This window comes from Pezoporus wallicus, unplaced genomic scaffold (assembly GCF_028554395.1).
Source record: "Pezoporus wallicus isolate ANWC-B61680 ecotype Strahan unplaced genomic scaffold, APGP_CSIRO_Pwel_v1 contig_8047, whole genome shotgun sequence".
NCBI lineage: Eukaryota > Metazoa > Chordata > Aves > Psittaciformes > Psittacidae > Pezoporus > Pezoporus wallicus.
The window spans coordinates 3905809-3932969 of record NW_026639548.1 but is presented as its reverse complement, the minus strand read 5'-3'; the positions used below and the strand labels follow the sequence as shown (position 1 = coordinate 3932969).

The 27161-nt window shown below is 42.8% G+C and overlaps 1 protein-coding gene and 1 long non-coding RNA gene across 7 annotated transcripts in view; one reads left to right on the top strand and one right to left on the bottom strand.

Annotated features, from left to right (window-relative positions):
- GLT1D1 (glycosyltransferase 1 domain containing 1) overlaps positions 1-4912 on the top strand; it is a 58206-nt gene extending 53294 nt beyond the window's left edge. For 5 of the 6 annotated variants that reach the window (XM_057414949.1, XM_057414951.1, XM_057414948.1 and 2 more), the window contains one exon: positions 4500-4912. In XM_057414949.1, the coding sequence (XP_057270932.1) occupies positions 4500-4646 (147 nt within the window). In that variant the 3' untranslated portion in view covers positions 4647-4912. The remainder of the gene's footprint in view (positions 1-4499) is intronic. The other variant, XR_008972858.1, reaches the window with a different exon arrangement.
- Positions 4913-11344: 6432 nt separating this feature from the next.
- Positions 11345-25737, bottom strand: LOC130602255 (uncharacterized). The gene is made up of 4 exons (XR_008972859.1): positions 25629-25737; positions 25431-25485; positions 12696-12871; positions 11345-11404 (listed from the first exon to the last, which is right to left on the bottom strand). It is a non-coding gene; the product is annotated as an uncharacterized LOC130602255 (long non-coding RNA).
- Positions 25738-27161: the final 1424 nt, after the last annotated feature.

The following is a 27161-nucleotide window of genomic DNA, read 5'->3' as shown; positions in this document are numbered from 1 at the left end:
TTGACCTCTTAAGTATCTGGTATTTTGTGCCGCAACCTCAATTGCATCAGGTTAGTCAGGGAAAAAGCCTTTAATCATATAGGGAGATTACTGCTGTGGTCAGGTGTTTGTGAAAGGCTCTCTGCCTTGAAGAATCCAGACCACCAAGGATTAGAAAATGTCAAAGACTTGCTACGCAAGTTTGGTTGTGATGATACAGACTGTATCACAGCTCAAGAGTAGAAGGCACTGCTTATTTTCAAGTCATTACTGATCTGGGGAGGGAAAGCTTTACAATAAAGTTACCTTGGATACGAGCAGTTGTGTATGGTCTGCAGACTATCTTATCTTTTGAAAGCTAAATAAGAGGGATATAGAATTACCATTATACAATGAGAATTGTTTTAAATTGTGAATGCTGATGGTTTTCTTCTTTTGTTCTTGCTGAAAGTGAGCCTTTGCAGCTTACAGGGAAGTAGGAAATTCTGTGCATGACTGTAGTTACCGTTATCCATTTGCATTTATGCTGAGGCTACTTGACTGGAAATAGAGAAAGCCTTGCCAGTCACTGAAGACAATACTTGCATAGAAACAGTTAATGGAGAAGTGAAAGCTATGAAACGTTTTGTCCTTGATACTACCTCACTACTTTTAAATCATGGTTTGATCCTGCCATTACTTGAATTTGCAAGTTTATGGAATATTTCACACTGACTTAATAGGACCTGAAATAAAAAAATAAGTAATAGATAAGAATAGGGCAATAAATAATGCAAAACCACGCTGAAAGGGAAGACAGTTATTCAGCATTCTGAGTTTCAAAATTACATGTTCAGCATCTGTAAAAGCTCACAGAAGGAGCTAAATAAACAGGAGGAGGTAAATAAACTTCAAAGCCAGTAAGAGAGGCCAAGCACCAACCAAGTTTGAGAGAGAGTGGGTCCTGGAAAGACTTGTGTTAGCAGAGACAACTTTTGAAGTGGTGAGAGGGAAACACAGCTCAGCTGAGAACAGGCACGAATACACTGAACATACATTACTCTCCTCTGCCAGACGTGGGTCAGCGCCACTGCCAGCAGGGCTTCAAGCCAGAATATTGCCCAAGTTTTCAGAGCTTTCAACCTTCACACTGACCAGACTAATTTGCAGTTTCTGGCACTGCCAGCAGTCACTGTTTATACTCCCCTAGAAATATTGGCCCGTTGCCCTGTGAAGTACACAGATGGGCCAGCTGACTTCTGAGCTGTGCCCGCCACTGGGTTGATCTCTCGCTATTCTGAATTTACATCTGGCACTCGCCTTCCCTTGGGTGATTCTCTGTTGTTTAAGAATCATGTTCCTTTATCTGCTGAAGCTGATATGAAATGGTTTAATTGCACAGTTACTTTCATTACATAAATAATATATTAACCATGCATCTTATTTTCATTATGTGTGAGCTGCAGTTCCGATGTAGTTCTCATGGTAGTTGAAGGAATAAGTCATTCTAGTCAGTGCACTCACTTTCTAGCTTTATTTCCCAGATACCTGCGTATCTGTGTCTCTGCAAACTATTATACAGAATTTCTTTTAGGTACTATATAGAGAAGCTGACGTTTTCTTTAAAGATGGTCGGTCAGTTTACCGGGGAAAAAAAAGTATTAGGGATGCTGCTGTTGAAAAATGCTTGTGTCTGAAGTACTATCCATAGAAAGGGCACGTGAAGTATCTGTTCTGGAGGTACACGAGATGATCTTCTCTCCTGTTTGTTCTGGGTAGTGGCTAACTACTGAGGTTCAGCTTTTACAGTGTTTTTCTGTCACATGTAATTATACTGATTTCTGTATGTGAATAAAAGGCTTACTACAAATATGGATGTCCCCCAATAGTAAGTTAGCATGCGCATCACCTCCTTCATTCTGGCTGCTGAAGTGCATACCCTTATGTTTGCTAATTGGAAAGTCATTGATGAATTTTTCCCCTCCTTCAGCAGGAGTGAAGGTTACTTCACATCTGCAACAAAATATGAGAATGCACAAAACCGTGTGCAGTATCACTTGCACAAATTCAACGGAACAGCTGACAGAGCCATGTTACCACACTGTAAATAGCTTGTGTATCATCAGCTTCTAGAACAGAAAAATTGGATGTTCAATTTTCTGAAAAAGCTCCGAGTTCTGAATGTCTGCATTGTGCATGTGGGAGCTTCAGGCTTACCACAAAACTGTGACTGAAATGCAAGTCAGTTTAGTTAAGTGAGACACCTGAAAAATGAAGTTATTGCTTTCTAAAGCTGAGCATCCAAGACAAGCTAAGCCAGCTGTTCAAAGGGTATGAGGCAAAACCCAGATAAGTCATAGTGAATCTTCCCATTGGCTTCCAGTCAGATTGCAGGTGACTTGTAGGTGGTCATATTTGATTAGTAGAAGTAAAGATAAAACTAAGAAGTCCTTATTCTCTGCTTCCTGGTATTTTTCCATTTGCTTTTTCTCCCTCCTGCAGTTTCTCAACTTTATGCTTTGGAGTCAGTTTGGCATTTTCCTGAAATTATCTCCAGCACTAAATATTGTAACTGTGAATAAGGATCTAATTTCTTCTATCATTTACATGTTTCCAAGTTTTTGTCCTCTATATCCACATTTTAAAAGAATGCTAATAGGAGTACCTGTCAAGAAATGTTACATTGCTGCTTCTGTTCTTAGGTAATTTACATAAATTATTTTTAAACATTACATAAAATCCTCCACAGGAACATAAAATTAAAGTTGGAATGTAGTTCAGTGTGAACAGTATTTATTACTGTGATTATATAGGCAACTGGATGAAGCCACCATAAGTCATGTAAGTCTTTCCCACCTTGCCTGCTCTGTATTCTTGGCAGATATTGAGGAAGGAAAGGAGGAAAAGAACGTGGCTCTAAAGCTGGAGTCAGTGGCTGTATCTGCACTGTCTGAGAGAAGCAGCCTCAGGGTACTTCCTGGACCAACCTTACTTAGTATTTTTAGGGTGAGAATCACAGGAAACCAGGTAACTCCCTCTTTGGGCCATGTGAGTTCCAAGGGAAAAACTGATATACTGATAAAATGAGCACATACCTGAACACCAAGGTAGCTGTGGATGGAAAATGGGCTGGAGGTGAAGCATGTGGTCCTCCTGGCTAGTCCAAAGGCTGATTTTGTCAGTGCTGTGTGGACAGAGCAAAAACTACAGTACTGTAAAATAAGGGGTTGTTAATACACATGTATGAAAATCTTTCTATTACCTAGTTACAAACCTTTCTGACTATTCAAATTTGATGCCAGTGATGCATATATTGATAGTTTATCTTGTCAGTGAGAGCCAAAGCAGTGATTATAATATGTTTAATGTGATTTAACATACCAGCATTTCCCAGGGGTCACTTTATAGCCATGTATTATGCATACCCATCACTTGCATTACAACAGGGAAATTGATTCCGTGGTAACCAAAGATTTTCTATCCATGTATGTATTTATATACACTGTGTACTTAGATTTTCAAGTATAGCTTAGTAGTCAGCCTAGTGTTCATAAGAATTCTGGTCTTGTTTGTGATAATGCCTTTCACAGCCGATAGACTGTGTAAATAACGTATCTCTGTCTCCCATCCTTTTTGTCCCCCGCATCCCTATGCACTGATCTTCACTACCACTTGTGTAGTAGTGCAGTATCTTAATTTTCCATTGACACAATAGCAGTCTGCTTTTCTGACCTGAACCAAGACACAATTTTGCAAAGATCTGAGCACATTTATAATTGAGCTAAAGTATTGGAAGTTGTCTCCTGATAGAAAATTAGACCAGCTGCTCCGAACAGATTAGTTCGGACATCAGATCTCCTTTCACATGTTGGAAGTTCACAGTTTCTCTTCCTTAGAACTAAATAAATTAGAGTGGCAGAGGAGCAGGCAAAGGAAGAGCTGTATTTTGGCCAGTACAGTTAAAGGAAATTAATATATTTTATTGCAGAGCTTGTTTTGCTAACACTGCTGTGTCTGTAAGTGCCCAGATGCATCTGCTCCAGAAGAGCCTGTTGCTGCCTGCCTGTGCTTATCTTCATACTGTAACTGTTTATGTTGGTTTTTAGTCTTGCCATAAAACTAGCTAAAGATGTCACAGTAGCAGTGAGATACAAGTTTAGCTGAGCTGAGATCAAAAGCCTGTTGCCAGTTGTCCTCCATGCAGGCGACCAGATGAATTATTTAATTTATAATCAGCCTGGTTTTCTAACACTTGGGCAGGCAAACAATTTTTGAGTCATTAAATTTGTTGCTCTTATTTGTCTTAATGCTCATGGGATTGTCTGTGATTTTAAATGTCTTAGTTGGCGGGCTGTGTAAAATGATATACAGAATAATTATTTATTGATCACTGTTTATAAATAAACTATGATACTTGACCTTGAAAAATTCATTTGAATGACTTCATGTATTGGCTCAGAGTTGAAGAGCTTTACTGAAATCACAGCTGATACGGGTACAAGCTAGTTCAGTATCATTAGAACTTTCTTTATCTTTTTTAGGAGTTTGTTGTGCTGTCCAAGAGTTTGATGAATGACCCCATTATGGAAAAAGAAATTGTAACAAAAGCCAAAGACTACATGAAGAAACATCATTCATGGGAAAGTGAAAGAAAAGCCTATGAGAACCTTGTCCTAAGACTCCAGTGAATTGCAAGACCACAACTGATACCCACCAGTCTATGTAAAGCACTGTAATGGAGGATGTACAATTAGATTTGGGTTTCTCTTGGTTTCTTTTTTGAAGAGATATTAAGACATGCATTAATATTCTGTTCAAACATACCAACATCACAGGAGTTGTCTGCTATTCAAACTCAGATTTTATCTAATTCAGCACACTGTCTCTAGTGTACCAGTTCATCACAGACCAGTATCATTTTGTAAGATCACATAGGAGAAATACACTCTTTGAAGGCAGTTTTTATTGTTGTAAGGCCTCAAAGGGAGGATTTCTTGTATGCAGTGGAGCACACCACTACATAGAGCCCACATGACTGTTCTAATCATACTGCATCCTAACCAAACTGCAGTTATACCAATCTGAATGTATTTAGGTACATTTGACATGCACATACATGTTCAGAAAGCCAGGATTAGTTATATAAGCAGAGTATAAAATTATCAGGATGGAAGCTTTCTTAAGACTGGAAGATCAACATTTCTATTGACTGAATAATGACCTACAGTTATATAATGACTGCATAATTGCCAAAAAGCAAACAAGAGTGTTGCTGCTTGAGAAGAGTGAGGAGTATAGGGCATGTTTTGTACTGCCCTCTGGGTACCTGAACTGCTCTCAGGTTAGCTGATGTGACCAAACTATCCTGTGCCTGCTTTTTTTCTTGGGACCAGAACAGGAAGGCTGGCACAGCACCTGCAGCCATACATGGCTTCAGATTCCTGAACTGCACAGCACTGCCTACAGCAGCAAGACGTGCTCGCAGACAGAGATGCTTTGTTACATGAACTACCTCTTAGTTTGCCAGTTTTGTTGGTACCTCTGTGATTTATTTATTTACTAAAAGACTTATGAGAGCTGTGAAAAGGGAATAGGGGGTGGGTGTATTTTCAATTTACTAAGTATTTTGGTACTGTTTGTTCTCATCTGTGGCTTTCAGGATATATTGCAATATACTGTAGCAGGCTGTACTAAAGTGAGACTTACCTGGGTTTGAAGTCCATACTAATCATACCTTCCAGCTTGGTGCTTCTGGACAGATCTTTGAATCTGTAACTGGTCAAAGGATTTACATTTGCAGAAAACAAACAGCAAAGGTCATATTTTTAACTACTTGTTATTAGGAAACTATTTGCTTTGTATAGGCTTGATCCTGCCAATGAAAACCAGTGAGATGTTTCCTGTTGATGTAATGGCTGTTTTATCAGACTTTTCTTTGCAATAATGAAGTCCACTGTATATCTGAAGCTTTCCTCTTTATTTTTGATGTTTTGCAACTGTTGGGACAGTAAAAAAAAAAAAAATAAGCAATTTGAATGCTGTATATTGACTTCTCCAAAATCTCCCCCACCTTTTACTGTAACAGGCTTATGCTCAGCATTGCCTTCAATAACACAGTCCCTCAAGGGCCAATCTGGCCTGGCTTGAAGTCCAAGCATTGCTACATTCCCTTTTGAACACAATTTTCCTAAACATTTCTGGTGTATCCTTTGGCATGCTGGGATGTAAGAACCTGTGCACTAGTTCTCAGGTTAAAAGCCAGCAGCCAACATCTACCATTGAACAACTGCTAAGCCTGCAGCTGAATCAGCCTGTTGGGTTTTCCCTGCTGTCTCAGGAGGCACTGTGTTTCTTTGGACATCTCCATTACCAGTGACTATTGAGGCCTCTTGTGTCAAGACACATACCACTGTGTATTGAGGCAGTGTCTCAGTTGGCCACTATATACTGAAGAAGGAACCTCAATAGTATGGATTTTCAGCATGATGTATGTGGTGTAGAACTGTAACAGGCAATTAAAAAAAAAAACAACAAACCCTATTTAGAGCCAACTGAGCTGACCAGGAGTCCTGTTCCTCTCAAAACACCTCCTCTCAGAAGATCTCTGCCACTGTATCTCTGATATTGGCTTTGATCCTTCCACCCAGAAGACAATCAAGTATTGGATGTCTTCTGAGAACTACAAATTGTTAAAAAAACCCAAATCAAATACATAATGTGTGACAGAAGTCTAAGCATTGAAATAGCGGTAAATTATTAGTCACAGTAATGATCAGAAAGCTTTTTCTAAAGCATGATACATTTATAACCAGCCATCAAGCAATTCAATACATTGATCTGGAATTTGTGCTATTTCTAGCAAAACAAAACATGTTCAAGTGAGAAATTCTGCTACACCCTCAGAATGTAATTAACATATGATTTTTCAGGCTGTATTTAATCTATAAATACAAAATCTGCATCTGGGAAACAGCATGCTCATTTGCATGTGATAACCATCACAGAAGCACAAACAACCCTTCTGCAATATATGCATTAAGGGGAAAAAAAATACAAAACAACCAAAATAGTGGTGAGCTCAGCCCTCAGGACTGTTTTATAGTCATCAAATGAGGCAGCGTTCATCAATCAAGGGCATTCAGCTTTGATATCATTTATCACTGGGCTTGTGTTCTGCAACGTGAAGCCTGTCTATTAAGGCTAAGAGGTTGGGGCAACAACTGCTAGGGAATTTCATTGCAATAAATTGCTATTGAATTTATGTTTTAAATTTCATCCACTCTTATGTTCCAGGTCCATAAATATTCAATGAGATTTGCAAGTCCTTGTAAAGAAAGTATTAGACCCATACAAGCAATTTTAGATATATCTTTCAAGCAACTTCACTCAAATACTTTTATATGTAAGAATAATCCTTTCATTGTCCTGCAGCCCTAATTATGGTATTTATCCTCCCCCCTTCAAAGCCCCGTTTCTTACCCTGGCAGCTTTTTAAGCAAGGCACAGCCTGATGAGCTACAGATCCAAAAATAGCACTTGGTCTGTTTACAGGAAAAACCTGCATTGTGCATTTACCCCATGGCTAATTCTGTATTTCAGGACCTTAAAAATGTAAGGTTAATTAATCCAATTACATGGATTTTATTTCGCAATTAATTCTGCCACTGAATTCGCAGGAACTAAATGAAAGCAGTGGACCTGTACAATGGGTACTACTATGCTGTTCCCTTTCTTGGCACAAGTACTTCAGAAGTGGAGACAATTTGGTAGTGTATGGCAAAACCCAGCTAGAGCCTGGGGAGTGTGGAACGATAGCTTCCTGAAGGGGGATTTCATTTTAATTAGCCCTAAAGCAGATACAGTCCAGGTTTTGGAGGTTGTTTCTACATTCCCAATGCAGCCATAACCAGCATGTGTGCTAGTTACACTGATACTGTGTTAAGTCTTCCCATTTCAGCCTGCTCCCAGGCAAAAAGTTGCTGTTGGCTTAAACCAGCAAGGATTTACCAGCTACCAGCTCCACAGCCTCGGCTCTGCTGTTCTCCCTTCCTTGGCTTCTGCACTAACAGGCAACTGCTCTTACTCATTACAGAGGGCCTCGGTGGGAAGCAAAAAGCACCAGAGGAAGGAACCCGAGTATGACCGTGGCTGTGAAGATATTACTATTTTAGTGTTCTAGAAAAGCCTATATCAGAGCAGTCCGAGCTCCGAAAATAATTCAGGTGACGTGGCATTTTAAGCATCAAATTTTAAATTCATCTGTGAGCACAACGAGCGTTGACTTACCACAGTTACTGGGGGTGCCAAGGACTGCAGGACTCCTCCCTGTTCAGCCGTGGTCAGTTTGGTAGCTCAGCTCAGTCAACAGCTTAATTCGTCCTTCTGGGATGCCACCTGCAATCTGACCACTGTGATTTCATTTTAACAGAACCTCAGTGCTCCAGATCAGCAAAGGCAGTTGTTTGGTGATCTCAGGCAAACTGGTTTTCATGTTTTGCTATTAACTTTCTTGACATAGCAGGACTTAAAACAACTGTCAAAAGAAAATGTTAAATAATATATTGGAAGATTTGAAAGTACTTGTGCTCCTTCTGAAAATCATTTACCATCAACTCTTCCTGAGTATTAAGAAATCCAAACATCTACAAATGATACCTTTATGTTTAATGAATACACAAGTAGCTCAGTCTGCTGTTTTCAATGTATTTTCTCCTGTCTATTGGGCTCATAACCCATTCTGTCCCTTTCTTCCCTCGGTCTTTTTAATCCTTTGGTCAACAACCATTCCACATGGAAATAAAGGGAAAGTTTTGTCAAAGGCTTCTCGGAGATGGGTGCTTCCATGTGGAAATCAATCATTTGGTGGCTCAGTGGGATCTGAGCTGTTTTCTTTTTTTCATTAAGTTGTCTAAAGTGATTTCATCACTCCACGATTTACTTCACTTCCACCTCCACTCTCTGGTTGGTCCAAGTCGAGTTGCTTTAATGTTTGAAACTTAAACCCCATATAAGAGCAGGTATCTGCAGCCCTGCACATGCCCCAGTGTTCTTGGAGGCCACAGGTAGCTTTAATTCTGCCTGACATAGTCAAAGGAAAGCGTTGATCTCCCAAACTCTTAATTACATTTAGAATTTTAGCGTAAAGGGTGTATTATTAAAACAAAGGCCACCAATAGAAGAGCAAATTATAAGATACAAAAACCAATTACATTCTCTAAAGGGGTGGGTAACTTTTATGTGCACTTTAATCCTCTTTAAATGAACTGTATTTTCATCAAGTAACTATTCCATGTCATTCCTATGATATCTAATTCCAGGTATTAAATATTGAGGGTACTTGAAACTTCTCATCCTTTCCAACAATGTAGGGCAGCATTTGTTTTGTCCAGTGCCTGAAATACGATTCTAGAAATTCATTTCCCCTAGAGCATTACCAATAAGCTAATTTAAACCATTTTGTTTAAACAATACATTTCGTTACCAACAACAAAAAACATCTACTTACTGAGAAATCATCGATGTGGACCCCGTCCTGAAACACCCCCACAGCACCCTTTAACCCTTCCTACTCCAGGGGCAAGTCGCATCACCTCTTCCATGACAGTTTAGCATTCTTCTCACATTGCAATTTCCATTCTTGTGTACTTCAGCACAAATCTCCTTTAAGTCTAGCTACAACTATAACCTTGCTAGATAGAGGTCACTTATTTCATTTGTCTGATTCAATCAAGTTACATCAGGCACTGAAACAAAATGCCCCTGTGCTGCTTCAAAAATTAATCCCTGCCGTTGAGACGCTGCACTGTTATTTTAGTGGCTTTAATGAAGTGAAATGAGTTAGGGAATCTTTAATTTAACTGGAGTAATATATCAAAAGCTTATATGCTTGGAGCGTGGCCTTTGCCAGCCCTTACAGCCACCTAGGTTCTTTCCACATTTTTTCTTTAAAAGACACATTTAAGTATGCAGTCACCTGAAGCCACATCTGCAATGTATGATTTCCTGCTTAACGTGTACAAGTGTTTGCTCCTTGCAGCACGCACTACGATGCACGCCCAGGTTAATCCCTATGCTTACCCACACTTGTCAGCACTAGTACTCTGTGTTTAGAGGAGGGAGGAGGCTGCAGGCTCTCTCTATGGCTTTTAGGCACAAGGCTGTTCTGGTCTGCCAATACCATTGGTAGGAACGATTGGCTCTACAGCCCCTGTTTACATACCCATTATAATCCAGCAATGACACCAGTTATTTGAAGAGCAAGGTAAGGCTGTAAAGGTAACACACTCTAACAAAGTAGTAATGTTTTCAAATATTGGTATAAAATATTAGCACTTCAGTCCCTATGTAGAAATCAACCACTGAATTCAAACTGTGACACTGATGTGGCACTACCTCTCACTCCTCAAACAGCATCAGCAGCTGTTAGGTTACAAGGCGCTATCTGACATGAATAAAGGCATTAAAGGCTGTCTCACGCTTCATAATGTGGTTTAAAATAAGTTTGTCTTGGCCAGGGATTAGTGACAATATGGCTATTTACGAGCTGCACTGCAAGCCAGGCAAAAGCAACAGCATCTTTTTCTGTATGGAAGTAGAGCAAAGTAAGGCAACAGGAAATTTAATAACCATTTTCTGGAATAGGGGAACATTAGTATTACATGTTCTGAATATTCATCATCTTTTAATACCATTTCACTCTCTTTTTGATCTCAGTATGACCCTAGTAATGATTCTGCTGTGAACAGGTTTAGTATCTTTCACAAAGCCTGTAGCTCATCTTCAGTTTTGTATTTACTGTTTCTTACTGATTACATCTCTTCTTCTTGTAGCCTTGGGAAATGCTCTGAGGTGTCCCCAGAGTATTGTGCATCTAGTTACCTAGTGCAGGTTCCATCCTTTTTAGTTACTTTTCTGTAGCTTAATGAGATCATTCTTCTATCCCCTCCACTCTTAAAACATTCGTCCCTGCCTGTTATTTCTTTGAATAAGACATCAGGATGTGTTTAAGGAGAAGTCTTTGAGCCATCACTGTTAAGTAACAGTGTTCTACGCTGAAGCCACCTCTGTCCTTTCATCCTACAGCCTGCTGAGCTCTGATTTTGCCAGGAGGCAGCTCTATAGCAGGATGGAGTCACCCGACTCAGCTCGAATGTGGGATACCCTTTGCAGCAGCAGCCCAACACACAGGGCACTGTGCCCTGCTGAGACAAGGGAGCTGTAGATGTGCCTGTGGACATACAGGGAAAACCGTGAGTGAAATGGGAAAGTCAGCACAGCAGAAACAGAAGTGTGTCCTGGAGTCTCCTGATGCCTGATGTGCCAGTGATGGACACACACAGCAGCTCAGCTGAAGGAAGAGAGACAAATGCTTACCCTGCCTACAAAGAAATGAGCGGAGGTAATCTTGGATCCATGGAAAAGAAATGATTACTCAGCAGGGGAATTTCTGCATGAAGATAAATAGTCAGGAACTGATTTCCTCTAAGCTACTTTATGGTTAGCAAGATTAATCTCCCCTTCATATGAGGATCTCATAAATATAGAAAACTATTCTTCCACATTTCCTTTATGGTCAGTGGAGAGTCCAGGCCTCATCAAAACTATAGTTCATCAACATAGCCTTAGGTGAGGGTGATTCGCCTAGAGCAGATATGTGCCTCCATTGGGTGAGACCTTTTTGACACCCCCAGCTCAGTAAGGTTAAATCCACCCCAAATTCAGGTGTCAACTTTCTGACAAGGGGTTGGCACTGGAGGACAGCATCTTTTTAGAAAAACACCTGAAAGAGCCACAAGAAACAGATACCATGGAAGGGAGGAAGCTCTTGAAGATGTGTGAACTCTGCAGGTGACAGCAGCATCCCGCACATGTGGTGTGGGCAAGGTTGCTGGCAGATGGGACATGCTATCCATTAGGACAGCAGTGAAACTGGCTACAAACATCTCTGAGCTTCCCTTGATCACCCTGTTACACCTGGGTAGGGTGTAACACAGGGGAACAGCTGTTCTGATGACAGATCTACCTGGAAGAGCATCCGTCCAGTGCACACAGCTATAGACAACAAGCAGAACAAGTGTTCCCCAGGATGTATTCACTGCCCAATTTGCTGTTTTGCCCTCAGCAGTATTTTGGGTTTTTGACACTAATTTTTCTGTATTTAAATATATCTAAAACTACTAATAAATGTATCAGTTCTGCTATAACATTTGGGGAAGGAAATGTAATTATTTTCTAAAAGTAAACAACAGGTAACTTTCCTTTAATTGAAGGAAAGGCTGGTTCCTGAATCACAGCAAACTTGGTTCCTGCTTTAAGCAAAGACACCACAATGGCTTGATCTCAAATCCCACAGAAACCTGCATCCACTGTTAGCTTTGTGCACTGCAGGTGTGTAAGAGTCAGAACAGGTCTACACCTTCCTAAGGTGTCGCACTGATGTAAAACGTGTTCCAGCGCCACCACAAATGTCACACAAATAACATGCATACAAGGACTTCCAATCATGTGTCTTGGTACTGAAGGATTTCCAGAAAGACAGAAACTTAATCACAGGAAGCAAAAAAAGCCCAGAAAGCCTTTGGATGTAGCAGGTACTTTTGTGATGCTCTTTCAGAAGCTGTCACATAATATAGATGCTGTTCTCCCCAGCATCTTTGTAGTTTTGCCTGTAAATTCATGTTTCCCTGCTCCCATCTATTTTTGGTAAGGCCAAAAGTCCCCCAGAGCACTAAAATTACCTCTGTCAGAAATGTCAGAAGAGTTTACAGCTGAAGTAGGTGTTTGCCTGGAACACGAGAACCAGGTACGCCTCATGTGTGCTGGGGAGATACTAAAGTCAAGTTGCTGCCACACCGCCTTCAGGGGAAGACTTGGGAATGTGGCTGTACTGGAAGGAGAGACTTCTGTAGCATGTCTGCTTTGGAAGATCAGAGAAAATAAGTCATATTATCCCTCTGGGCTTGAACCGTGAGCCATTAAAGACTGAGCAAGATTAAATCATTTTAAATAAAACCTTCTTGCTTCATCTGTTGGGAGAAAAAACAGAAGAGCCCCTTAATACAAATGCAATAATTGGGGATACACTGGTGATGCTTTCCCTGCTTTCCCCCTTTGTATATTGTCAGTTCTCCCTACAACATTCCAGGGTTAGAACCTCTCTGCCTAGTAGTGCGAAATAAGTGAGCTCTTACTTTTAAGAGGAAAAGTCAAATTCTGTTGTGGCAGTGTTAAAATTCAGTTGCATCAAGCTTTATGTGTAACTGAGCATCCATCCACCTAAGCAGTGAAAACTACATTTTCAACAACACATCAATCGGCAGGATCTTATTAAGAAATGTAAAACCACCCAAAACATGTTCTTAGAGAGAGTAAGCCTTGCAAAGACTTTTTAGAAGGACACTAATGGCTTAGACCTTGAGTTCAGATTTGGGGAATGCAGAATATCAAATAGACACTAAAAGCAGCTTTTGTGTGTGTCTTTGCTCCGAGGTACCAGGGCCTCGGGGCATTCCCATCTCCCACTGATTCTATTAAGAATATTGGCTGCGCAGTACACCTCAGAAGTCAGACCTTTGTGTCATAAACTGGGCACTCGACTCTCTCTACCACTTTAAAACTGGGGATTTTAACTGTTCCATCTCTCTAGGTTCCCTGTATTTTTCAGGCCAACAGAAAATACAAAGAAACCCAGATTTTGCAGGAAAAAAACCAGCTATGACAAGTGCATTGTCATGTACTTGTGACAACTGTCAGCACATAACCTCAGAGCAAAAGACGCCATCTCTGGCCATGGATACCCCAACTTCCTCTGTGGAACAGGGGATAGCTGTGGGCTGATACAAAAGCTGCCGGTACCCATTCACAGGGGAAGCAGATTAATACCCTAAACCCCCAAACCACCATTGTGTATATATATGCAACTGCGTGAGCAAAATACCCATGTTTTCCTGCACATTATGCTCCATTATTTTTGAAGACAATGGTTTCCCTTGGCATTAGTACTCAATGAATGGTAAGTTGATTTCAGCTGAAAGACTAAACAAACAAGCACTAACAATGAGAATAAATCAGATTGCAGCAGCACTTTCAAGTAGCTGGTAAAAATAGTATTTTAATCAAATAACTCAGCTGTAACTGCCATGAACTGCTGGGGAGGTTAAGGCTCTAGCTCAGTATCCTAGTGAGAAAACACACAGAATTATTCAAACCACATGATTTCATCGCCACTGCTTGACTTGGATTTAAAGCAGAAGATGGCAGGCCGAGTTCCCATCCCCACTGCCAAGTTGAAGCCACCAACAGAACAAAGGTTAATGGAATATTCTGAAAGATGAGACATTTAACAGAGAATTGCAATGTGTATAGCAATTCCTGTGGCCAGGCTGGAGTGGATACCTTCAAAATAAAGGATTTGGGGGGTGGGTTTGGTGTCTTCCAAAATGAGGCATTAGGCCACAGGACTCTAGACTAGTGCTTGTGAGATGAGAGTTTAGCATGCAGTGGCCACGCTTGCACAGGAGGCGACTGCTCCTATATTGTGGGAATACTGAGAGGTGAGTAATGGGAAAGTCCAAGCTGCTCAAACAGAGCGATGCTGAAGATCAAAGCGAACGCTGCAGGTGACGCCATTCGGGTGTGCTCTGGTGTGGCTGAAGTTAGAATGTGGCTCTGAAGGATTTAGCACTCAGTGGACGCTGTGGGAAGCCCACTTCAGCAAACTCTGTCAGGCCACTTCATGGGCAACAAGCAATGTACAGTTTGAAACGTATTCTCAGTTAACATCAGTGAAATGAGACACAGCGTGACTGCAGTCTGTGCACCTGTGTCAGATTAAAACCAGCCCTTAGCTTGCCTTAGAACATAGTTCATGTTAAAAGGAATTAGAGCTGAACAGAGCTGAGAACATTATTTTTAACCTTTTTTTCTACAGAGGGCCTTACCCAGGGACTGCCAGATTATGTTTTGAGACCAAAAGACAGTCATCTTATTCAAGCTTAGGCACAGACCTTCCGCGTTCCCACATCCAGCCCAGCAGCAGCACCCAAACCAGAACAGCACTTCCAGAAAAGCATCTAAAAAACCAGCATAAACCTGCTGGGATCCTGGGTGACCTGGTCCCTCACTGCAAGAAGCTCGTTTCTGGTTCTACACTTACACAGCTACAGCTCCGTAGCCTGACGGTCACGTCTCTGCCTATGGATTAAAGAGTCTCTTCAAATTTATGTTCACCGCCTAAGTACTTTGGGGTTATGATCAAAGCACCACATAAGCTCCCTTTGATACATGGCATGGATTGCGCTCCTTGACTCTCTCTCTTGCTCTAAGGACTTTTTCAACCTTTTAATATTCCCCTCTCTGAATCCTCTCCAGTTCTCAGTGGCTGAAGAGGAAGATCAAGTCCCACACTTGTGAACATGTTCCACTTCTCTTTTTTGCTGCCCAATACTAACACAGGGGTGTTGTCAGAGGCCTCTTAAACCTAAAGCCTGAACTCTTTACTAGAAAACATGATGTCAACTTAGACTAAAACCAAACTTACCAAAAGGATATGTTTAATAAAACCCACTTTGATTGTGGATGTCAGCATAGAGTTACAGGTTGATAACAGTGACAACAGCTCTGGCTTCAGAGGTAAAAAGGACTAAACCATCAACTGTCTCAGTAGTCATAAAAAAGAAAGAAAAGGACACACTAATGCAGTAGAGTTTGCTCTATAGAGAGCAGTTGAAAGTGTTGCACTTTTCTGTAATACTGAAAGAGAATATTCCTCAAATCCAACTGCCCTGCAACTGAAGCAGGTATTTGTAATGAAACAAAACACTCAGCAGGAAGTCTATCACCACTGCTGCACGGCTGCTTTCCTACACCACTGCTTGCTCTGCCCACCCTCACCAAAGGGCCCTGCCTGGGCTGGGGTTAGGCTGTGCTCCACACACTGCCCCAGCCCCTGCTCCTGCTCCCCTGTTCTGTCTCTCACAGCCCAACCTGGAATAAAGATCATCCCCGCTTTCCTCTCTCTGCCTCCACAGGCCAGTTTGTCACAGCCCAGCGCAGCAGGGTCGGGAGCTGCGGGAACAGATGTGTGCTGCACCAGTGCCTTGAAGCAGGCGGCTGGATGAGAGATGCTCCCGGCATAAATCAGCACGATCACAGCTCGGTGAGGATGAGCACAGCATCTGCAGCTGCACTGGCTCAGGAAAGCCATGGAGCCCAGAGAAAGGTGTAAGAAAACAGGTTCATCCCTGTGGAGCTGACACCTTCCTCACTGTGCTGGCACTCACCCTGTGCCCAGCTCTGATGGCTGCACTGAAACTGTGTGTGACGGGGCTTTGCGTGTTTGCTTCCTGCAGTGATAAGTACTGCTGGGGAGAAGGGTATACGCCCATGATATTAGTGTTTCCCTGCCTTTTGTCCCATTAGGAACCTATAGGTCTTGCTTGGAAGTGGGTGTGCACATCAGCACAGCCGGTGCCAGGCTGAGATGTGACATGACGCCAGCCATGATACAGCTCAATGGGTTTAATAAACCAAGTGGTTGCTGTATGGTAATATTGTATATACCAAAAATTAGAATTCATCTGTCCCCGGAGTAATTAAAATAATTGCCACCAGAGGAAAAAGCTCTGTGGACTATTGCTACATATTGACTTTGATGGGAAACTACTTCTGTGACTGATAAATCAGGAGCAGACATTTGTGCCATGAACCTCTGCTTTCCAGTAAGATCTTTAATTGACTTCTCCATAAAGATTATGATGACTCGAAAACTGGTTTATCCTGCAGCCAGTGGTCTTTTACTCTTCCACACCAAGCATTTAAATGTCAATCTATCAACAAGTTGTCCACTGGGAACAAGGCTGCCCTTGGAGGCTGGGAGCTCAGGCTGTGTTCCTTATTAGCCCTTTCCTAGACCCTCTATAGTAATTTAACCTAAAGTAAACCAACATGTGATTAATTCACTTACAAAAAACACATCACCGTAGTTTTGATTACCCACCTCTATTATTTCCTCCAGAAAAACTTAATTTGAACAGTTGCAAATGAAGCCTTTTGAGTCCAGTTTTACCTAATTGAGGTTATTTAAAAGGCAAAAAACCTACAACCCTCCAAAATGTTATGGAACAATTCCCATCAGACTTCCCCCCAAACTAAGCATTTTACTTTATATTGAATATTCATTTCCATATGGAAAAAATTAAGGAAAACCAACCCCAACGCAAGACTTCATGAGCTGAAGCTTCCCCTGCTTTGTGTGTAGCTGTATCAGCAGCTGGGCCAGCCTGCCTCCTGCATTTTGATGCCTCATGCAGCTCCTGAGCTCACTCACATCTGATAGCAACAGATATGGTTATAGGAAGGAAAAAAATCCAGGTGGAAATTATTACTGCCTTGCTCTGCCTTGGCACCACATGTAAAAGCTATTGTGATCATGCCAGATTTCCCTGAATACACAGCATAGAGCCCGAAACATCTCCGTTAAGAGAAGTGAAATGCAACAGCAACCTCCAGAACAATGGAAGAGAAACCCTAAGATGCTTTTCTGTACTGTCACATGCTAGTTAGAGGTCCTAACATGATCAGGGCCCCCCTCTCCAGCCCTGCAAGGGGACAGTCTCTAGTATATAACATCCACACTGTCAACCCTGAGCTGAACCCAAACAGAGCTGCCACTAACCACCAAGCCACCAGGGCCATCCAGCGGGGCACAACTTCCAGAGGACTGTAGGGCAAGGCAAGCCCAGGCCCTTCCTGCCAGCTGACAGAAACCTCACACCACCAAGATGACAAATAACCAACAATAACCTCTGACAGGAGCTGCTGGTAATGACTTGTTTCCTGTCTCTTGTTTCCTAAAAAGCTCTCCCAGCCTCTTGACTAAATGAAATCAGTGAATCAACACACAAGGTCCAGGTATCAACTGTGCTCTACATTTAGGGGCAAATATAGTCTAAACAGCCAAATAATCATGCTCCTCTCTCAATACATACAGAATTTATGGTCACTGCAATATTTCAGCAAGGTACTTTCTGAAGGAGGAGCGGGCTGCAGAGCAATTAGGATGAAAAAGAGTTCTGGCTGCCTTTAGCTCCATGGCTCTCATCTGTCACAGAAGGAAATATATGCTGCTGCAGAAAGCCTGCATTAAAAGGCTGGGAGGAGAACATGCACCCCCCCAGCTGCTGGGTGTTGCAGTGGCCACAAGCTTCTCTGCAGCGCCAAAACCACATGTATGGAAATGACAGGCTTTTATTAGTGCTGCTACGACAGTAACAATCAAGTCTTTACCTTGCCCATCACATTTGGTTCTGTCTGCCTCACATTTACAGAAGTTGTTCCAAAGGTTCTGAAGTACACTGCATGAAGCAGTTCCTTCTGGTCTGGCCTAAGATTTCCTCACCTCTGTGGCTCCTGTTTGAGACCTACTGGCTTAACTGCTACAGGAGTACAGAGTCTGACTCCTCTACTGCAGCTCTTCACATCCAGGGATAGTCCAAGCAAGCCTATTCTCCAGCTGTAAAATGATAGCTACTTGCTTCTAACTCACCCAGATCTAAAGTTACCTCCAGATTACTATTTATTTTCCACTGCAAACAAATACATACCCAAGGAAAGGTATTTTGGCTTTGGATGATTAACAGCAAAGATAAATGTAAGGACAAACAGGTGAAACCTAGTTTCTGTTTACATATAAGGGGTAAACATAGAACTAGTTCTGTTCCTCCAATAAACTTCACTGTGTACCTAAAATAGAAAGCAGGTGTGGTTGCAGAGCCAGAACCTAATCTGGAGCCATAGCTCACTCCTGAGTGTCCTGGCCAAGACAATCCTCACGGCACCACCATAGGATCCATGGACCCAATATGTATTTATTTGCTGCAGGTGTTTTTTTATTCACTCTTTATTTGACAACCATGCACAGAAGTGAGACTCCAATTCCCTGCAGAAGGTAGCAAGTTTCCCCTTTCAGAATAACTGCTGGGGCAGCTGGAGACCACTGCCTTTGCTGTGCTTTAATGACAAGGTGAATAGGGAGAGCTTGGAGGAGAGGGAAGAACTCAGATAATCAAGTAAAGCTGCTCAAAATGTAGTCAAACAGTAAGTGCAGGGGAGCCCTTATGCCTTTGAAAGTTAAGCATTGCTTGGGCTGTTCTTATGAGAAGGCAGGACAGAAACCCCTGTTAAAAAATGACCTGGGTAGAATTGCAGCTCTGATGTACAAAACTCATTTCTCCAACATCCATCCTGCTCACTGCAAACCTGGAACTGCTGAGCCAAACTCTACCCTTTCCCTGGAGCAATCTGCACACCATAGCTGGGAGGAAAGCTCCCCAACATCCCTGGAAGCCCCCACAAACCCTGCAGTGCCAGGATAACAGCAGGCCAAGTGACCGGGAAGGCCAGCTTACACCAGTCCCGCCTCTGCTACAAGCACTCGGAACACGGAAAGGAACGAAAGACCTCATGAGACTGATCTCTTACCTCTGTGACAGAGTGATGAGAGAGACTGCAGTTCTCCTTTCAGTGCTAATAAACAGGTGTGTATATATCCTGTCTTCCTCTGCATATCCACACCCTGTCTGTAAAGCTATGTGTTTTTTTCTTTCTCCAACTTTATCCTGAGTATTTACTGCCCATATCTACTACCCACAAATGATGTGTTTCAAGCTAGTTGTACTCTTTGGGGGAGGAAAGGAGAAGGGAGGGGATCCTGAGATCAATAAGTCAGGTTAAGTAATTCACAGCTATCCCTTTTTATAGAAAACAAGTCTATTCCCCACCTCCCCACACCCCGTATCATTGTTGCTACATTATCTGTATGAGCCAGGCATTGGCAAGGAGGCTGGGAGAAAAAACTGACAGGACATTGTAAGAGAATTTAATGAAGTGGCTTCAAATATTGTATCAAAATAAATGAAGTGAATAATGCAAGAGCTCATTCCAGGTCCCTTCTACAACAATAACTATTGTGCGAGCAGCACATCTGAGGAGATGGGGATGGATGGATGAATACAAAGGTGCCACTCCAGCGCATTACAGAGCAGGGAACAATAGGCAGCCTGAATTGTGATATTTAATTTCGGTAATTCTTTGAGTCCATACACTCAGGGAGAAAACAGCAGGTGGTAAAGGAGGAGGAGGAGGAGGAATTATCAGCCTTTCTGATCTTACTTAACTATTTTGCTTCTGCTTAGGATGGAGGAAGAGGGCTGATTGCACGCCTGCCTCTTTGAACCCCCATGCGAGGCTATTGTATGTCAAGCAGCTTGGTGACAGCCATCAGCAAGCAGAGCTGCTGGCTTCCCATGAGGAGGACACTAGCTTGGCACTTCCACTCAAATTATCTGCCTTTTATTAAGCATATATGCAACAGCATGCAATAGGAATGGCCCAGAGCCAGGACACTTGGTCCCAGCCCCAGCAGCAACTACTGGCCTTGTTTTCAGCCCTGATCCTGCTGTGGATTCAGTTCAGTGCATCTTCTGGGCTTGCCAGCACCTGCAGCTGCACTCAGCAGACACCTTGGAACTTGGCATGGAAAAGCCCTGCTAGGACCCTGCTTTTGCAAATGTGGCTGCTTATTCACATCCACCTGATGGTACAGGGGGAACAATCCCCTTTGGTATGTGTACTTGTGAGGAAGGGACCTCTATTTGGACTCAGAAGCAAGGACAAGGATTCAGACATTGGCAGATTGCCTATTCCCAAATTACTGTGCTTCCCTGTCACTGTCAATAGTGAGGGAACACTTGATATTCTCTGGCTGTTTGCAAAATACCTTTTTATTTCCTCTCTTTACATGAAAAATCCTTCACACTGGTACGACCTTCCTGGGACTGGCACTGAGCACTCAGGTAATGAACAGTGCTGTCAGTAACGCTCTCCCTGCACTCCAACACTGGCTCTGCAAGAGGCTCCCCACTGCTCTCATCTGGGTGCAGGGGTGCAGTCAGCAACACAGCAACACCTTTCTGCAGAGGTCATGGGAGCACCACACTGCTAGCAACCAGGAGCAACGCACTCCTACCAGCAGTGACAGCAGAGACCCATTGGGGAATCAGCAGCAAAAGCCATTACAACCGTTACCTTTGCTTGTAAACACTCCCTGTGCCTCTGCTCTCATTTTGTCTGACTATTCCCTGTAGGTCTGGCAGAGAGAAAGCAAACAGCCGGCACCTACCCCTTCCTCCCCTCCAGCTCTGCCACCCACAGCATCCTTCCCTCCTGGGTTAGACAGATCCTGCACCCATCAGTGCTGTCCATCAAGCCTCTCCTAACCCAACTGCAATTCACTGACAGCTTTACTTGCAAATTCCCTCTCTGCACAGCTCATGCTAAGAACCTTAATATTCCTGGAGATTCAGGAAGGGGATTTCCAACAAGCATTAGGAAAATTAAACTTCTCAAGAGCTGTCTCAATCTGACAAGCTATTTCTAGCTCTTCAAAGTACGGTAAGTGAAAAATATTAAAATGGGGGATGGGGAAGTGGTAGTAAGCAATTGATGAATTACAGCTAGAAACGAGGGCAGCATAAGTCTGTTTCACACATATATGGATACACACACACAGAGAAATACATGAATACGCATTAAGGCTTCCTGCTACCTTATAACAGAAAATTATCTCCCACCCTTTCTTCCACACAAAGCAGCAGATAACACTACTGTGCGGGGCATTCGCAGGTTGTTTACACCTCATCAAGCGCAGAAATGGCAGTTTTTATTGCTGTTCTCTTCCCAGCAAAATACACACCATGTCCCAGCTAAGTCCCCTTTGCTCCTTTTTCCCCCCTCCCTTCCCCTTTCTCTTTTCCATCCCCTACAGAGCTTTCAAGCCTACACCCCAAACAGAGAAGCTGTTTATAGCCCAGGCCATTGCTGGGTGAGAAGCTGAACCAGGTTTTCAAGATGTAAGGGTGTGACTCTGAAGGAGGAGAGGGTGATGCTATGTTTTTAGGAGGAATAAAGCAGCATAATTTAGCTGGTACCAAATTTTTCTGCAACCTGGAATAGCTCTGGCTCAAAACCTTGACATTTCCCATGGTTTAAGGCCTGATTTGAGTCAAGGTACTTAGCTTGTCTGTCTGTCTGCTCTCCCTCTCTGCTGCCACTTTGCAGCAATCACCCAAGTAGCCTCACAAATCACATTACAATTGGGCTAGAAGAGCATCCTCTTCAATTACAGCCCCTCATTACAGGTGCTTTAGGAGTAGGGGACACAGGTTCTGTACTAGACCAGGGGACAAAGCAATTAGAAAAGCTGATTAAAATCCTATTGCTCTTCAGGGGCTGGTGTGATTGTGTGAGGGCTGTGCCATGTGATGGAAAAAACCTTTCTGAGCTCACAGCCTGCCAAAAATGCCGCTTCAGCTCTATGAACTGGTCTTGCAAAAGACACATTATTGAGTGCTGTGTTAAAGCTACAGTCAAGCATATGCAGAGAGCTGGGTACAGAGCTAGATCTGATCAAGACTTGGGATTTTTCAGCATTACAAAATATTTTGCATTAAGACATGCAGCCTGATACTATGTAAAGGAGAAACACAAAAGGGACTTATGTGACCTTGGTATCCTGCCTGGCGGAGCAGAAGGGAATGCCAAACGCTAAGAGCAATGCTATTGATTAGACCTGAGAGGGAGAACTGGTGGAAGAAAACAATACAAAGTTATTAATGGCAGAGAGGAGCACAGTGATTTGGGTTTTTGGCTTGCTGACAACAGGATAGCAAATGGGTGCCCCCAGTCAGTGAGACAAAGGATTTGCTTGAGAAACAGGGAGGCTTGAGATGCACCTGTACTGGTGGGAGAATCCCACCAGGAGCAGAGCACAGGGATACAGATTATCCTGGGCAAAGAAGCAACCCAGCAGCATCTGGGGCACCAGCAACGTTGCCCTCCCCCAAAGAGCACAGCCCCATTGTGCAGCAATGCAGGCAGGGCATGGTCCTGCAGCCTTCAAGCAAGCAATCCAGAAGGTGCAACAGAAAAGCAGAGGCACATCGATTATCAGTACAAGAAGAACTAAAGCTCTTGGGGACCCATCTAGAGCCTGCTGTTAAGCTCACACTTCTCTACTGATAGCCAGTGAGATACCCAACAGCTTGGGCAGCCACAGGCAAAGGTAGGTAGCGATACCTATCAGATCTCTAATGGAACCTCATGGCACAGCACAGGGTAGAAGAAGGGATCATCAGAGAAACTTCTGACTTTGATGGCTGCCTGAAAGGAAGTTGCTCTGTACTTGGCTGCTGAGCATCACCATGCAGGGATGAAGCCGAGGCTCTCAGGACCAGCTCCTCACACTGGCCTCTAAAAGAAGGCTGAGACACAAACACACCAGAGCAGATGGAGAATAAGCTGCAGTGAAAATCTGCCACTGGACAGCCTTCTGCTGAAGGCAGCTGGCCACATCCAGTGTGTGCTAAGATAAGCACTGCTCATGGAGAATACAGTCCCTTTATTCCCATCCTTATTTCTCCTCCACTCTGTTCATCTGTGCTTACAGAGTTCAATAAAATGTTGAAAATGGGACTCTTAGTCATCACTGCATGCTTCTATCATCAAGGCTGAGCTCTTTGGACTGTTTTTAGGTCATTAATATGTTAACTGACTGTAGTAAGCTCTAATTTAATTATTAGGAATGAAAGTCTGAACATGAATAACCGAATTCCTCATTACACTTAAAAATTGCAGCTTTCTTTTGCTGGTAATATTGGTTTGAGTACTCAGGTACCAAATATCGAGCCACTGTTAGCGTGCCCACACAGCATCAATCCGAGTTAGAGAGAAGCATCTGTGACTGCAGAAGGGGAATGCAACAGGAGGCCTCATTTGCACCCACTGAAACAAGGAACAAGTTAAGTTCTGGAAGACATTGCAAACAACTGTGGTTCAGTACTGAACGTGTGCCTCCAGGCTCCAGGGGCTGTTTTAAGGAGGCAGATGCAGAAACTTGTCGTATGTAATCTACCAGCCACCTTTATAATGTGACAGGAATTCCTTAATGAGCATTGGCAGTACATACAAACAGATCAGCAGTGCTGCTTCTCCAGCCATTAATGTTACATACGTGGGCTGCTTAATTTGCTGCTTCTCACAGAGCTGTCGCAGGAAGCCTGCATAATGAAGGATTTGTTGACAGAGGTCTTCATATCAAATCGGCAAAAAGGTAGAAAATAATCCAGTTTTAGGCATACTTGCTTGACTCATGTAACCTTGGCCCTCCTAACACTCCTGATTATGGGCATGATGTACCAGGCGTTCTGCTTTTCTCAGGCCCTTATTGCTGCAACTTTTGAACTTCATCTGCTAAAGCTTTCACCAAGAAGCCAAGCAGCATACTCACTAATTTCACAGGAAAGAGGCATTATCTGTGCCTGAGGAAGATGACGGCTGTTGGAGACCAAACACACATTCAGAAAGGTGTTTAAACATGTGCCTGTTGCCAAGTGCTCAAGCAGACCATTCTGAGAGTATTCTAACAGTAAGAAGTGAACTGGAAACAGAACAGAAATCCTATCTCCTCAGCACTTTGTAAGTGATATCCTGACTTGTTTTAGACCTCTCTTCTACCTGTCCCCAAGAGGCAGCTCATTCTGGGGCCAGACATGGCAGTGAAGAATAGACAGTCCCACTACTCCTGCGCGGGAAGCTCAGGTTGGCATTAACCCTCCTGTAAGACACAGGCCTCTCCTACTTCAAACAGGTACATTATCTTGTGTGTTTCTGATAGTATGGGATGGGAGTATCATAGAACTGATTTTATATAGTAGCTGTACTACAGGTAGCATCACTGCAGTACTCTAATGCTGTGCATGGACAGGATATGGTACTACAATAACCACATAGAAATATGTGACAGAGCTCCTGGGCTTTCAAGGACTAAATACACTCATCTCAGAGGCTTTTTTTCATGTTTGAGGCATTGTCTAAATGCATCATTTGACAGCAATAGCTCCTTGCCCGAGTTAATTCCTCAGTGATGCTTACTGGACTTTGCTTGATTAATACATACAGGAGTCCAACCAACACTCTCCTAAATGACACATGAAAAACTCCTCTAAGTTATAGTACATGAGTCCTTCAGCTCCAAATAAGGATATTCCACAATGAAGCAGTCCCACAGACCACAGGGGAATGACAGCAGAGAGTCTTGGAGAAGCTGAATATATAGAACCAAATCAAAGAGTCTCCTGTGTGCTCATTTCATTTACATCTCATTCATTATGGAAACAATGTGTGAAAGTAGTTTCTAGAGCTAATGAATGCAGGCTGCACATCGATTTAATACCTATTTCGCTTTTTCAAGTCACTTACCTCCATAGAACTCTAGTTCCAAAGTAATTATTTAGCTACATTGCTCAGACTTTGAATTCACTGGTGTATTAATGCAGCTTGCTCTAAACCACTATATATTTAAGACTGCTGAAGGGGAAGCTTTTAAAATGAAGGAAGACAGGAAAGAACCAGCTTACCTGATTTATAGGACAATTGAGTTTCTACTCCAGATTGTATTCATGCATAACATCTCTAAAACAAAACAGCCAAATTGCATCAGATACACTTGCTGTTGTTAACATGCCTGTATCAGTCTATCTACTCACAAAGAAAGAGACTCAAACATGAAAATAAAGAGACAACTGCAAAAAGAAAAAGTAATTAATAACACTTACAGGAGACTTCTTGCTGTCAGCAGGGCTCCTTATCAGGCTCAAGAGTTTGCCCATGGGAACCACAGCTGCAAACTGTTACATGTAAGCACCACCTAACCACCATCACTGCTTTTATAATGGGAGAACAGAAATTAGCCTCCTTTATTTGCCAATGGAATTCTTTGTCTGAAACACAACCTTTTCTTTCTTGAGATGCCCCTGAAGGTCTCACAAGTATGGACCCTGTACTGTAAGAAAACTGAATATATGCAAACACCCCCTATCAACAGATGATAGGTAGATGATACACACATACAAAAATCTCTATAGGAAGTTGATTTATTCTGCTATTAGCAGATTGATTAAAAGTGTTTGCTGGCATACAGATGGCCACAATCCACTCTGGCTCTCCTTGAGTAGAGCTCAGGATCCTGTTCAGTGACTGATACATTAAAGGGTGTGGGGGGAGCGATGCCTCTTCCTAGTTTTGTCAGAGATTGCCTATGATACTTTGAGCAAATCACTTAACCTTTGTGTTCTCTGTGCCAATAAGGAATCTGCCCTGCTCAGAGCACTCTGAGATCTATGGACAAAGAGCACTGTAAATACTATGTATTATTTATAGTATTGCCCTATGGATAATAGCAAGCTACAGCTGCTAGAGACAGCAGGGACCTCTGAGCAAGCAAAAAGGCATAAATCTGAATGTCAGTATCCTCAGCATTGTAGCTGGCGGCTGTTTTGTCCTAGGAAAACATTTTGGTGGTTTGTGCTACCAGATGAACTTGCTGTTAGTTCCTCATGTTCCCCAGAGGCAGCTAACACAGAAATCTGGATTTACCATAGCAGCTCATTGGTAAAGCAATTCTGACAGCCTGCTCCCAGTGTGGCTTGTACCTGCTCTTTCCAAAGGAGAAAGATTGGCCATGCAGTGATGCTTCTGCAAGACAACCTTGCACGCACGCACGCACGCATCAGACTGCCAGCTGAGATTTGGCCACTTCTACCCTGACCTCCACATTGCTTAGGGGAAGTCTCTGTGGACACAATGTAGTGATGTGTAAAAAGCACCCAAAATAGCTCCGGAATCGGAGGCAAGTGGGCTGGAATACTGCTGAACCTGCTGGGAGGCTGCAGTGCTTTGCTCCAGCACTAAGGCTGCTTCCCTCACCTGAGAGCTCATCCAGAGCTAGAGTGGGCCCTGCACTGTGCTGTCCTCACTGCCGCACTTTGTCCTTGAGCTTGCATAGCACCGAGTAATCCAGGCCTTGGTGAGAGGTGCTGAAAGAAAGCAAAGACCATCTGACGTACAAGTACTGATCTCCAAACTTTTGTGCACATTTGCCCTATTTATACCAACTTACTCCGTTAAATTTGTCATCAAAGACATTTAGCCAAATGTGGATCTTCCCAATAGCACCAAACCCAGAAACTCACATATCAGGCTTTCAGGCTACAAATATGCATGTGGATTTATTTGCACATAGTTTCAAATCTTGGAAGGGTGACTCAGTGCAAATACATTTGTAGCACAACATGTTGTTCAAGTTATAC